The 13,875-nt window shown below is 40.3% G+C and overlaps 1 protein-coding gene across 4 annotated transcripts in view; it reads left to right on the plus strand.

Moving 5' to 3' along the window:
* Positions 1-13,875, plus strand: part of AKAP6 (A-kinase anchoring protein 6) — a 527,287-nt gene that overhangs the window by 243,681 nt on the left and 269,731 nt on the right. For all 4 annotated transcript variants that reach the window (XM_066277686.1, XM_066277688.1, XM_066277687.1 and 1 more), the window contains exon 5: positions 11,773-11,895. In XM_066277686.1, the coding sequence (XP_066133783.1) occupies positions 11,773-11,895 (123 nt within the window). The remainder of the gene's footprint in view (positions 1-11,772; positions 11,896-13,875) is intronic.

Below are 13,875 nucleotides of genomic sequence, written 5' to 3' on the forward strand. Positions count from 1 at the left end.
CATAAAGTTGTTGTGATTATTAAATGTGTTAAAATATGTAAAGAGCTTGGAATAGTGCCTGGTAAGTAGTAAGCTTTTAGTCAGTATTAGCTCCTGTGGTTGTTACTGTGGTATTATTACTACTACAGGAGCAGAGGAGTTAGTCATAGGTGACTCTGGAGTTTTAGAATGAAATGCCACCACCCTGTGCTCTTCTCCCACTTCAGCTACCTTGGTCATTACAAAGCGTCACCTCCTTCATTACCCACAATGATCTGTCTCCCTTTGAATGGGATCTGTGATGGTTGCCCTACATTCCTGCATCCCTGACACGCTGGGCCTCCAGCCTTGACAGATGATTCTCGTCTTGTATTAGAGATATTTATCCTCTAATTGGCCCAAAAATTTTAGTTAATGTATCAATACTTCTGTGAAATCTTAGGAAGTTTAGGTAAGAGAATTTCTGCTATAAATGTCTGTTCAAACAAATACAAGCAACCTTCTAGTTTATAATATTGTCATGCAAAAACCTTATAAAATATGTACTTATTTGTTTATAATTTGTATTTACATATATTATTATATTTATAATTATGTACTAGTGAATAATAATCGCACTGCACTCTTTTTGTGTGTGTGTGTGACAGAGACAGAGACAGAGAGAGAGAGACAGTAGGGACAGACAGACAGGAAGGGAGAGAGATGAGAAGCATCAGTTCTTCATTGTGGCTTCTTAGGTGTTCATTGATTACTTTCTCATATGGGCCTTGACTGAGGGGCTCCATCAGAGTGAGTGACCCCTTGCTCAAGCCAACGATCTTTGGGCTCAAGCCAATGGCCATGGGGTCATGTCTGTGATCCCACGTTTAAGCCGGCAACCTTGGGGTTTCGAACCTGGGCCCTCTGTGTCCCAGTCAATGCTCTAGTCCCTGTGCCACTGCCTGGTGAGGCCCACTGCATTCTTTAACCTGAAGGAAATTCATTACAATGTACTCTGGGAAGTAAAAGGAAGGGACTACAGTAGGTTTAGAACTGATCCTCAAACCCTGGACTGCTAAAGACAAAAACATTTAAAAAGTGGGTTGGAAAGGCAGCAATAGGTTGGGATGATTTGTTGGGAGAAGAGCACGCAGCTGATTTGCAAACAGCTAAACAAATGCCAGTCTTTTCACTTTTTTTGAAAACTTCAGCATTTTAAAAATAGTAATATGTGATATGTAAAGATATAATAGATTATTATTGTTATATATAAACAAATTAATAAATATTTTTTAAATTCCTAAAATGAGTGTTGACAGTTATAATCCACAGAAACAAAAGTTCTCCTGAGTTCCCAATAATTCTTAATTGTCTAAGGAGTCTTAAGACTAAAAGTTTGAGAACTGCTGATCTGCATTATCATACACATCACACTTTGATGATATCACTGTGCTCTGAACTCTATAAGAGAAGAATTTAGGTATTTTATGTGTGAGTTCCAGGCCTTAGTACAATATCTGTTATGTAGTAATCTCTCAATAAATAATTTATTAATAAAGGACCTAATATATATGTGTGCATTGTACACATGGAGTTTGAACAAGAAAGGCAATTTAATCTTTACTCTGGCCAGCCTAATGCTACCCAATGTAACTAGTAAACACAACTTGCTAAAGCAATGGTACTCTAAATTTTGTATTACTCTTAATAACTTACTAAATAATTCCTTTATTTTTAATTCTAGAAATCTAGTCCAAAGGATGTTTAAGAATACTTTAGGCCCTGGCCAGTTGGCTCAGCAGTAGAGCATTGGCCTGGCATGTGGAAGTCCTAGGTCTGATTCCCAGCCAGGACACACTAGAGAAGCACCCATCTGCTTCTCCACCCTTTCCCCTCTTCTTTCTCTCTATCTCTCTTTTCCCCTTTCGCAGCCAAGGCTCCATGGGAGCAAAGTTGGCCCCGGAAGTTGGCCCCTGGGCGCTGAGGATGGCTCCATGACCTCTGCCTTGAGTGTTTAGAATGACTCCGGTTGCAGCAGAGCAACGCCCCAGATGGGCCAAGCATTGCCCCCTGGTGGGCATGCTGGGTGGATCCAGGTTGGGTGCACGTGGGAGTCTGTCTGTCTGACAGCCCCCACTTCTCACTTCGGAAAAATACCAAAAAAAAAAAAAAAAAGAGAATACTTTAAAGTGAAAACTTTAGAGCTCTATACTTGACAAAAACCTGAGATCTTTTGGCTCAGTTGCCTATTGGTTTTGTGTTAACTGTGAAGTACTTAATCTTTCTGAGCCTCAGTTTCCTCCTCTGTAAAATAAGGGGCATTGGACTAGATAGGATCTAAGGGCCTTTTGAAGACTGGGTCTGTGCTTCTAATCTTCACAACATTATTCTCCTTTTCTCTTTACCAAGCAGGTTTTTGTTTTTTTGTTTTTTTAATTAAGGAGAGCAGGGGAGGCAGAGAGACAGATTCTCACATGCACCCCAACTGGGATTCACCTGGCAAGCCCTCTATGGATCAATGCTCTGCCCATCTGGGGCGTTGCTCCATGCTCAGTAAACAAGCTATTTTTAGTTCCTGAGGCTGAGGCCATGGAGCCATCCTCAGCATTCCAGGGCCAACTCACTCAAGCCAATCGAGTCATGGCTCCAGGAGGCAGTAGGAAGAGAGAAAGAAAGGAGTGAGAAAGAGAAGTGGAGAAGCAGATGGTTGCTTCTCCTGTGTGCTGTGACTAGGAATTGAACCCAGGACATCCATATGCCTGGCTGACACTCTATCATTGAGCAAACTGGCCAGGGCCCAAGTAGATGTATTTCAATAATACTATTTCCTGTCTTCTTGGCTCTAATGATAGTATAGCAGCTGAGTTGTTGTTACCTTTTATCGACTCACTGCCCTGAATTTCTCTGGTAGAAAGTTGGCTATTTTATTGTTCGTTCGGCATGATAGACTGTCCACACAGAATGCCAATTTTTTCTAAAAATATTAACTTTGTTATTACATGAAAGAACTATATGGTCCCTAGAAAAAAATTAGAATGTTTAAATAAACAACTCAACAATCACAGGTAATCTTTTAAATAACCTTATCATTCTACAAACAATCCCATCTAACCACTCACATTCTTGTTCCAAATATTTGATTTACAAGGAGGTCTTACTAAACAGGAAAGTATTTAGATCTAATCTAAATATGGGAATATAACAATATTTTCAGCTCTGCACTTTAGTGTTAAGGAGGTAGTGTTATGGACATGTTGGGAAATGTTGTTTATTACAAGTGGTTGTTATTCCCAGCAAGGCTGGAGGAGATTGAACTGTAGGAAAAGAGAGAAGGAATGCAGAGGAGAGAGAAGAGGAGAGGAAGGGAAGGGAGCAAAAGAAAAGGGAGGAATGGAGAACAAGTGAGGAGCGGGGTGAGGAGAGGAGCAAAGAGAAGAAAAAAAGGCAAAATAGTAGTCAGGAAGGGGAGAGAAAAGGAGAACTGAAATGAGAGAGCGGAGGGTATAGAATTATCTGAAACAGGCGTTTGTGATGGGAATGGTTGAAATTGTGTGGCAAAGAGTGGGATTCTCAGAGGCTTGGAAAATCACAATGAGTTACAGTGAATGCTGCTGTTATCCTTTGTATTTCTCTCTGTGAACCTCTTGGGAATAAGTCTGGCTAGAAAATTAGTGTGGTATGGTAGTTCAGAGCTTGGTCTCTGAAACAAAATTACTTAATATCTATTTGATGGCTTTATGACCTTTAATATATTACATAACTCCTCTATGCTTTCAGCCTCTTCATATGTACAGTAAGGAAATTAGTGAAGATTAAATGACTACGTAAGTTATTAGAAAAGTAGCTGATAGATAGTCTGCCCCCAAATGTTAAGTATTATTTATAATGCTGGATATAAAAAAATCTACAATTAAGCCATTGAACTATCAAATCCTAAATTCTAAGGTGTGAGCATCTCAGGTTCTCATTTAGATTCAGAGGCAGATAGAAATGGCCTTCTCCGTTTATCCAGTGTCTCTGGAGGACTGGGGTATTCGAGTCAGGTCCACTGGAGTAAAGGAGGAAAGCTTCGGGGCAGGCAGACGATGCACGAGGACCCCCAGCTCACTCCGGACAGCTGTCCGGAGCCCACACTCAAACCAGGTGAGCCACATGGTCTATTCTCCTGTGTGCCCTGACCGGGGATCAAACCCAGGATGTCCACATGCCAGGCCGATGCTCTATCCACCGAACAAACCGGCCAGGGCTTAATAGTTCCTATTTTTATTAGACTTTGATGATATGTGTTTCAATTGTGTTTTGTCCTTAACATTGTTGATCATTTCTTTTTATAAACCAACAGGGAAGAACTGAACTCAAAGCCTCTAGATTTGTTTGGGGAAACCCTTTGTCATTGGAGAGTTAGGGATCTTTCTGGTTTCCCCTTTTCTCCATTGAAACCACTGTCAATAATATTTGAAGAAACTGGAGACTCAGTTCGATTTATCTTATCCATTCTACATAATCTTGAGTTCAGATTCTATGTCCCTTTTGTATTCTTTCCAACAGACAGCCTTTTACCTCTATTCTGGGGAAATTTTATCGGGAATATTTTTATATTCTGAAGATACCCATCCAACCTTTAGAAAAGAAGTTAAGTATTTCATAAAACATTCCAGTATTTGAGTTTTCTTGTAAAATCAGAGTTAAAACTGCTTTAAACCATTTCATTTTCTCTTCATTTTTCTTCTAAAATCACATATCTTAGCCTTCCTTCTGTCAATTACTTGTATTGGATTGGATTTTCAAGGTAGAAATGCGGGTAAATATGAGAGGTGGTTGAATCCAAAACACCACTTTGAACTCCCTAGCATTTTGTCTTGAACATCTGAGTCTCAGGGGCTCGTTACATACATAGATGTGAGGTCAGGAAAGGCAGATTGCATTTGGATGCTATTGTGCAAAAAGATAATTGAGTCATTTTGTATAGGAACTCTGTGCATCAGAATTAAGCAAAATGGAAGATTAAATATATATGTAAATATATATGTTGGTAGATCTATATATACATATATATATTTATGAAATCTCAATGCATAATTTTGCTTTTAAAATGGAGTTCTAATTTTATCAGTTAAGCCTATATAACACTTCCTTGTGGTAGGAAAATTGCAATTACTTGTTGGTAGCCATTGCTAATGTAATGACTGATTGCAAAGCATGTGTCTCATTTTGAAAAGTTAGACCAGATTATTCTTAAACTTGCAGCTGTTAGTAGAGAAGTGTGACCCCTTCAGACCTACTGATGCTGTCCCCGCCATGTTGCTTTTCTCCTCCGAATGCCCAGAGTAGGTGGTGGCACCTCAGTATGGCGACCTTCCTCATCCATCTCCCTGAGGTACCTGGCACAGTGGTATATGCATAATGAATAATCAAAAATATTTATTTATTTTACTGGATTTATTGGGGGTGACATTGGCTAATAAAATTATATAGGTCTGTGGTGTACAATTATATAACATAGTCTGTGTAGTGCACTGTGTCCACCACCCCAGGTCAAGTCCCCCTCCATCTCCATGTATCCCCCTTTCCCTCTTCTACCCCCCAACCCCTTCCCCTCTGACAGCACTCGGTGTTTGTAGCTATGAGACTGTTTCTATTATGTTCGTTAGTTTATTTTGCCCATTAGATTCCATATGAACATAATAGAAATGAGCTCTTATGGTAGGTCTTTCTCTGACTGGCGTATTTCACTTAGGATAGTACTTACCAGGCTCATCCATGCTGTTGCAAAGAGTAATATTTCCTTCTTTTTTAATGGCTCAGTAGTATTCCATTGTGTAAATGTAGCACAGCTTAAGTGAACGAAATAAAAGATCAAGTTGGAATTTGTTGATTAGGAATGGCTTTTAAAAATAATTTATCAAGCCCTAGTTTTATACCAGGCTTTAAAAATCTGTTTTTTCTTAAAAGTCTCATGTAAACCCTTGCTCGTAGGAGAAGACGCTGAGGACCAGTAGCTCACTTAGTTTACACCGTCAGTAAGAGGTAGGTGGAGCCTGCAGCCAAAGCCAGTTTTGTCCTGATGTAGCAACTGTTCTCTTAATATTATCCACATTGGTTCATGATCATTTTTTTTTCCTTTTCATATACCCCCCCCCCTGCTCCTCACAATTAATTCTCATTTAAATTTTTTTCAACTTCTAATTTCTGCCAGGGACTTAAATTATTAGATTGACTGGCCTTTCATGATTTCATGTGGTGCCAGGAGGCTCTCTGAATTCAGGTGGTGAGTCACTGCCTTCTGGTCCTACAGCACTGGGTAGATTTCCTTACCTCTCAAGGTCTCAGTCTTGTAATCTGTAAAATGGGAGTGAAGTGACACTTGTACCTACTTCACATAGTCTTTATGAGACCCAGATGGTCTATTGTATATAAAACACATTAAAGGGTTCTGGCACATAGTGAGAACTATATGAAAATAATTGTTTCAGCTAGAATTGTTCAGATGAGATAATTCACAGAATCCTTTAATCTTGGACTACTAAAAATGGAATAAGTACTTTTAAATGGTTTTAAAGCTACAATAACAGAGGCTGACTTTTTTCCCCTAAATATAGTGAAAATAGTTTACTTTTGACGCTCTTCAGCAGGTTTCTGTCTGAGGCAGCTAACTTGATCTAGACTAGGTTAGACATCATCGTTCTGTCCACTGCGAAATATGAATCTTTTTCTGGGTGAACACACCCACATCCAGACAGCAAGCACCAAGAGGAAGTGAGCAGTATGGGTCACTGACTTAACTCACCCCTGAGAACCAAGGGCCCTCTCTGTGACCGACCTGAGTCAAACTGCCCCGTAACTGAGCCCTGGTAGAACAAGCTTGTTCAGCCGTGTAACCACCTTAAATATTTGCTTTAAATGTTACGCACATTAGAGCTGAAGTTTATAGTGATTTTTGCTTGCTCAAAAGAAGTTGCTCTCCTTACCCAAGATATATGTTTCTTGTTAAGCATCTAGCCTCATTACAAATCCCCTTTGAGCCCTGGCCGGTTGGCTCAGCGGTAGAGCGTCGGCCTAGCGTGCGGAGGACCCGGGTTCGATTCCCGGCCAGGACACACAGGAGAAGCGCCCATTTGCTTCTCCACCCCTCCGCCGCGCTTTCCTCTCTGTCTCTCTCTTCCCCTCCCGCAGCCAAGGCTCCACTGGAGCAAAGATGGCCGGGGCACTGGGGATGGCTCTGTGGCCTCTGCCTCAGGCGCTAGAGTGGCTCTGGTCGCAACATGGCGACGCCCAGGATGGGCAGAGCATCGCCCCCTGGTGGGCAGAGCGTCGCCCCATGGTGGGCGTGGATCCCGGTCGGGCGCATGCGGGAGTCTGTCTGACTGTCTGTCTCTCCCTGTTTCCAGCTTCAGAAAAATGAAAAAAAAAAAAACAAAAACAAAAACAAAAAAACAAATCCCCTTTGAGAAAAATTAACAGAAAATAGTGAGTGTGAAGGGAAAAGGACTTAGAGCTGAAAGAATTTTACCAAGGCTGTGGGCCTGGAAGAAATGTTGCTTCTCCATTTATGTCCAAGAATGTGTCTCTGGGAATCCTGTTTCTAGAGTTCCGGGTAGTATCATGAGAGAAACAGACTTTGCAGTGAGATATGGGTTCAAGTCCCAATCCTGCCACAGGCAAGCCACTCACATTCTTTGATCCTCAGTTTCCTCATCTGTGAACGAAATATAATCAGCACCACTTCACAGACTTGTGAGGGCAACGCAGCGGCTACTTCCTGTTGTATACACCCCTATTTCCCTTTTAGAGAAATAGTTTTTAATGTCAGTTCAGTCTAAACATTATGTAATTCTATAAAAAAACTACCAATAGGCTTTCAACTCCACAAGGCAGAGGTCACACCTTATTTCTTACTCTATCAGTTTCCTGGCCCGTATCTGGTGCAAGGAGCCTCTTTCTGCTCCTGTCACTCTTGGCAGCGTCACCAGAGGGGAACAGCAAGTACCCTTCAGCTTACAGTTACCAGACTAGGCTTGTTGGAGGAGAGAAATAGGTAGAAAAATAAGTGAAATAATGGGCATCCTTAACCTATCAGGAGAGTATAGTTATTTGCAAGACTCAAATATAAATTTAATATAATATAATCTTTAAATGTATGTTAACCAGCTGAGAGCTCTAGCAAATTATTTTTCACAAACCAAGTATATATTTGCATGCACTTTGACTGTGTTTCTTGATCTTTAAATAGATTGATGCTTCAGAAAGTGTAAAAGTAAGATTTTTTTCCAAAGCACCTCATTAAGGAACTTTCAAAATGCAAATGATTTGAAAGTGGGGATTGTACTACCTGGTGGTAACAGGGCTAAGACTGTTCATTTCTCCCCTGCTGGGGAACCAGGGCTCCTCCTGAGGGTTGGGTCCTGGCTGGGCTCCAGTCATGTTTACAGACTCTCAGAATGTGAATCAAATATGAGGATGGCAAGGGATCCACCCCGAAGCAGACAATGAAGAAGAAGGTGGCCTGTGAGCACTGGGCCTGTGGACTGGGACACCCTTCGTGTGCCGCTGGACAGTTTGACAGGGAGGCCGAGAATGGCGAAGGAGGAGGCGGGAGAGGGGCTGACGAGGAAACGTGGTGAAAACGCCAGGGGAGAGACTGAGCAGGAGGCAGACATTGGTGGGAGGTAGAAAGCCAAAGACTGAACTGTGGCCTCTCAGAGGTGTGTAATTCAGCCAATAGCAGAGAGTGGGATGTGCATAAAATGTGCTTTTTACATAGTGCGATGGGAGCATTGGGTTGTGTCATGAAGAAAATCTAATTTTTATAGTCATCTTTGACTCTTCAGGTAACCCAGAATGTTAGAGAAACAAACACAGGTAGATCAAATACTAAGAAGAGAAACAAAATTGGGTACAGACAGAAATCTGATACAGGCAGAATACATTTCACAAGAAAATCTAGAGTGTCTCCACTCTTTATTCATTGTAAAACTTAAAAAAAAAAAAAAAACCACATTAAAATTGCCTGAATTTGGTAGGCCAGTGTTTAGATATGTTTTATGTTCTGCTGAAATTTTTGCTGCAATGATATTTATCTCTTTATTTCTAATACTGTGCAGCAATGTGTCTTATACAGAATAGACACTTAATTATTAGTTGAAAGAATGAATGAGTGGCCAATAATTGTACTAGTATTTGACCAGTATTTCAAAATGAAATTTTGTACTTTTCCCCATTTTCCTATGTTGTTACCTTAACAGCCTCACTTTCCTTCATTACATCACAAAGACTGAAAATGAGCATCAAATATCTGTTGTATGTGCCCACATGTGAATGAGCCTTCATGTCACATGGCTTGCTGTATTGAGCGGCACTTCCTTGGTCTTTTTAAGAAGAGTATCTCATGATATGGGGACAGTAGACAGTACACTGCTCACTACATGGAGCATTTGCGGCAGTACGCATATAAGTTATCCGGGGGAGGTGGAGAAAGAGCAGGTGACAAAGGTATCAAGAATCAGATGGCTTCCAACTTCACTTGCTTTTATTATTTCTGTCTATATTCTTGTGGCTACACATATAAACAGGAGAGGAGGTAGGAACTAAGATCTCACGAAGAGGAGGAGTGCTTAACTTTTCATTACAAGTTAAGAACAGGGATTTCTCAGGTTTTACTGTGACTGATGAAACTGTTTAGCACTGGCAAGAACAGAGTTGATAAAATGTGCAACAAATGAAAATTGGTGAGGATGGGCTATAATTCCGAGGAAACTCAGAGCGATGCCTTGAAAGGACCCGTTTCCTGTATCCAACAGCTTGGTTTTGCTGTCTAGCTAGGCTATGCAAAGAGGTCAACCAGAGAGGTTCTCCTGGGCCCCTGCTCTGTACCTCACAGATTTCAGCTGTGTGCCATGATTCTGTTAGGAAACCTGAAACACGTTGCTTAATGCTTTTTAGCCAAGACTAACCTTTTATAGTCAGGTACCCATGCAATCCCACACACACACACACACGTATTGTTTTGTTTGCTTGTTTCCTGGAGGAAGAGAAGATATGAATAATAATACTTCAGTTAACATCTCTTTACTATTTGTCTTTTCGGATTTAACCAGTTGTTTCCAAAATAATTTACTTTCTGACTTATTTTTCCCCAAACCAATTTATATATACAGATATAACAACTCAAGTCCAAATTCAATAGTAAATACTATTTAATACTATAAATATTATGAAGTACTATTTTCAACTCACAATTATCAACTATCTAGACTTTGATATTCTGATGAGGTTCCACAGATGTGTTTCTGGAAGTCCCTTTGGTCAGTCCAGGCTATCTTCATTTTTCACAGAATTTAATTAAGAGAATATCAAGAATTAGGACTACATCTCTAAGAGCCTAAATACATGAGAAAGGGAAAAATTAATTACTTGGCATGGATTTCTATTACTTAGAACAAGTTGCAATATGAGAAAATTCGAGATTTTTCAAAAGTATGCGTGTGATTATCCTATGACACTTGACCCAGTAAGGATGTTTTCAAAAGGAAAATCTTTGGAAAGTATTTAGGTACACGGGAAACTTGTGATACGACAGCAAAGGGGGCGATAGACTTACCGGGCTGACAGCACAGCAGAGGACCTCTGCTCTGACTCCACGGGCCTCCGTGTCCGCAGCTCTGCTGTGTTTCTGAGTGTTATTTTTCTGCCTTCCTCTTAACGACTCTTCTCAATACATTTTCTCCTTCTAATAATTATTTTTAGTACAGTCAACTGTTTGAATTAAAGGGTTATGAATCTTAAACTATTATCTGGGAGAAAGCAAACAAAATGTAGCTTCTGAGAAGCATGATAAAGAAAATAAATCTTCACCTATTATCAGTTCGTTCTCAAGATATCTTGTTAAGCATTAAAAATATTGTTTACGATAAATCCAAAGGCAAGTTTGAAAAAGGGGTTATGTTTCATAGAGAAATAAGCATCCCAAACCATGAGTGCAACTGTCCACGCCTGTCTTTGCTCCTTTCGACCTCCAGGTGGTGCTGTTTACCTAGAGATGGAAAGAAGGCACCCAGCCCCATTTCCTTGCCTCGGGTTCATAGCCGGGCTTTCATTTTTCAAAATAATTTCCGTTTCTACAGATGTGTTCTTTTAAATGGTCAATAAATTTTTATAACCACTATTTGAAAAATTGCAAGATTATTGTGATTTGTGCTTCCTAGCCAAGAGTATTTTTTATGGTTGGGACACACCCAGACAGGTGTTTATATTCGTTCATTGGCCCCACTGTTACTACTCTTCCTTGATTCTTAGAACCCAGGCTCAGCCATGGACATTTGGGCTGTCATTAGAACTCATCCACGTCCCTTAAAACACTTTTCTGACTTAACAGATTTCTAGCTCAGTTAAAGCAACTCCATTCTACAAGCTTCTGAGTAAAGAATACCACCTTTACATAATTGTTCTTATCCCCAAAGCCAATGAGAATTCCTAGCAGCGTAGCCTGTTTTTTTGGTGAGGGGAGCTTGTCAGACACCAGTAATGTTTTAATGATTTGAGGTCATCTTTATAACGATACCCTGGAATGCAATCCAAATTTCTCAGAGAAGTGTTCCTACGAAAAAACTGAGGGAGTCATGGACAATTTCTTTCCATTTTGCTAGATTTTAGTGCCAGGAATACTGGAAAATGTATTCCACAGCGTGGACCTAGGAAAGGAGTGTAGTGGTATCAATTTTACCATCGGTGAAGTGTGGAATATTCAAGATTGGCTTTAAAAAAAATAACTGACATGCTTTTATTGTCCTTTTCTCTGCTTTTCTTTTTTTGTCACAGGGGTTTGTAAACAAGCTGGATGAATTCATTCAATGGTTAAATGAAGCCATGGAAACCACTGAGAACTGGACACGCCCTAGCGCTGATACGGGCAGCCTGAGACTGTACCTGGAAGCACACTTGGTAGGCAAGCCTGCGCCGCTCGCTGCTGCCGCCAGCAATGGCGGGGTTTTAATGCACTGCTTGTTTATTTACAGAGAGTATACATTTTATTTATCAGAAGTCGTTATATGCTAACGAAACCAAGTTCTAATGGGCAATCTGCAGTAGCTGAAAATTTATAGGCATTTTGAATAAAACTGTGAAATCTAAATCCTCCATATTTCAAGTATTTTTTCAAAACTTTTTTCCATACAGGTAAGAAATTATCTTAAAAATACCGTAGAAAGTTTTATTAGACCCTTCTCTCTAAAGCAATGATGGAAGGTTTTCTCTTTCTTAAAAACATATAAATGAAAGAGATGATTTTGATGACCATTCTAAGCTTTCTAGAATTCCTGTAAAATTAATGAGCCTCTCATTATCAAGAGGGTCTACTTTATCTGTTCTGAGCTGGGTTATTTTAATAAAATATTTAAAACAATGATCGCCATCATTTTTGCTGCTATGTGGGTTTTCAGCACATAATTAATACAACTGTCATTACACTTGTCCCCGTGCCGAGGGAAGCCATGGAGGGAAGTGGAACACACTTGGATGAATATGCTTCGGAATATGTTAGGAGCAAGAATTATAGACCGAGGGACGTCTGACGAACCTCATGAGGTTTTTACTGAATACTCCAAATGGCCGATATCAATTACGAAGGGGTGGGGACCAAGCAGTGGAGTGTGATAAACCATGAAGAAAAAGCACGTTGTCATAGGAAATGAAAATTCAGGCTTTAAAGATCTCATCTTTATTCCTTTCACCGATAGCATAAAATTGACAAAGGCAGTGAACACGAAACCTTGGGTACCGAACTGTGGGGTTGATTTTCTGCCCCTCTTGCGCACTCAGAATATGGATTGAATAAGCATGGTGTGAGTGTCCTACATGTGTGAGTTCACAGAACTGCCCCCTGTGTTGAGGGAATGAGAGAGAGGGAGGAGGCAGAGGGCGAGAAAAGGGAAAAGAGAGAGAGAAAGAAAGGGAGAGAGAGAGGAGGCTTTAGTTTTTTGGTGTTTGTGTTTTGTAGAGTTTTATATCATTGCGAGAAAACAGTCTCAGAATGCGGTGGCTGCCTGCAGTCTGGACGACAGAGTGACGAATGGTGTGGTAGAGGACCAGGGCTTTCTTCCCTGTTTAGAAAGCTGGGTTGATGGTGTGTAAAAACGCCAGTGACCTAAAATACCTCTCTTGTACATGGGTTTTTAAATACTGCCCTTAATACTCAATTCCCTGTTGAGTAGAGCATTGATTTTTTTTAAAGAGGGCATTTCATAATAGCAAGATAAAGATATTCAGTTCTTTATAATGTAAATTGTATTAATTAGAATGTCAACTTTTCACTGGCATTGTTCTGACAGAAATTCTAATCTGTGTTTAAACAGGAGTATATGAACTTTATTTCACATTAAGTGTGCTGTCTTAATTTCTCTTGATTTAATATTTTATGGAAAACACACATTTAGTTTTTGAGGTCCCAGAGGGCATGGGGACAGAAAGAGGGCTTGAACTCTTTTTATGGAAAGCCAGGCTCAGAGAGTATGAACCAAGCTCTCGACCTCTTTATAACCAGTGCCCCATTCTCAGTCTGTATTACACATCTATATTCCTTACTTAGCAACCCTTTGTTGGCCTCAGCCTCATTCCAGCCCAACACCGTCCACTAGGACTTTCTGTGCTGCTGGTATATTTTATATTGCACTGTCCAAAAGGGGATCCACTAACTCCATCAATCTACTGAGCACTTGAAATGTGGCTAGAGCAACTCAGGAAGCGAATTTTTAGTTCTAATTAACTTATATTTCAATTTAAATTTTCACACGTGGCTGTGACTACCATATGGTGGCCTTATAAATACCAGAACTCTTTACAACTAACCGTAATAATGTGCAGATATCCTTACTCGCCTCAGAATGACTTTCTTATCCAAAATGTGGAAACCATTATCCCCTTTGC

This window comes from Saccopteryx bilineata, chromosome 4 (assembly GCF_036850765.1).
Source record: "Saccopteryx bilineata isolate mSacBil1 chromosome 4, mSacBil1_pri_phased_curated, whole genome shotgun sequence".
Lineage (NCBI taxonomy): Eukaryota > Metazoa > Chordata > Mammalia > Chiroptera > Emballonuridae > Saccopteryx > Saccopteryx bilineata.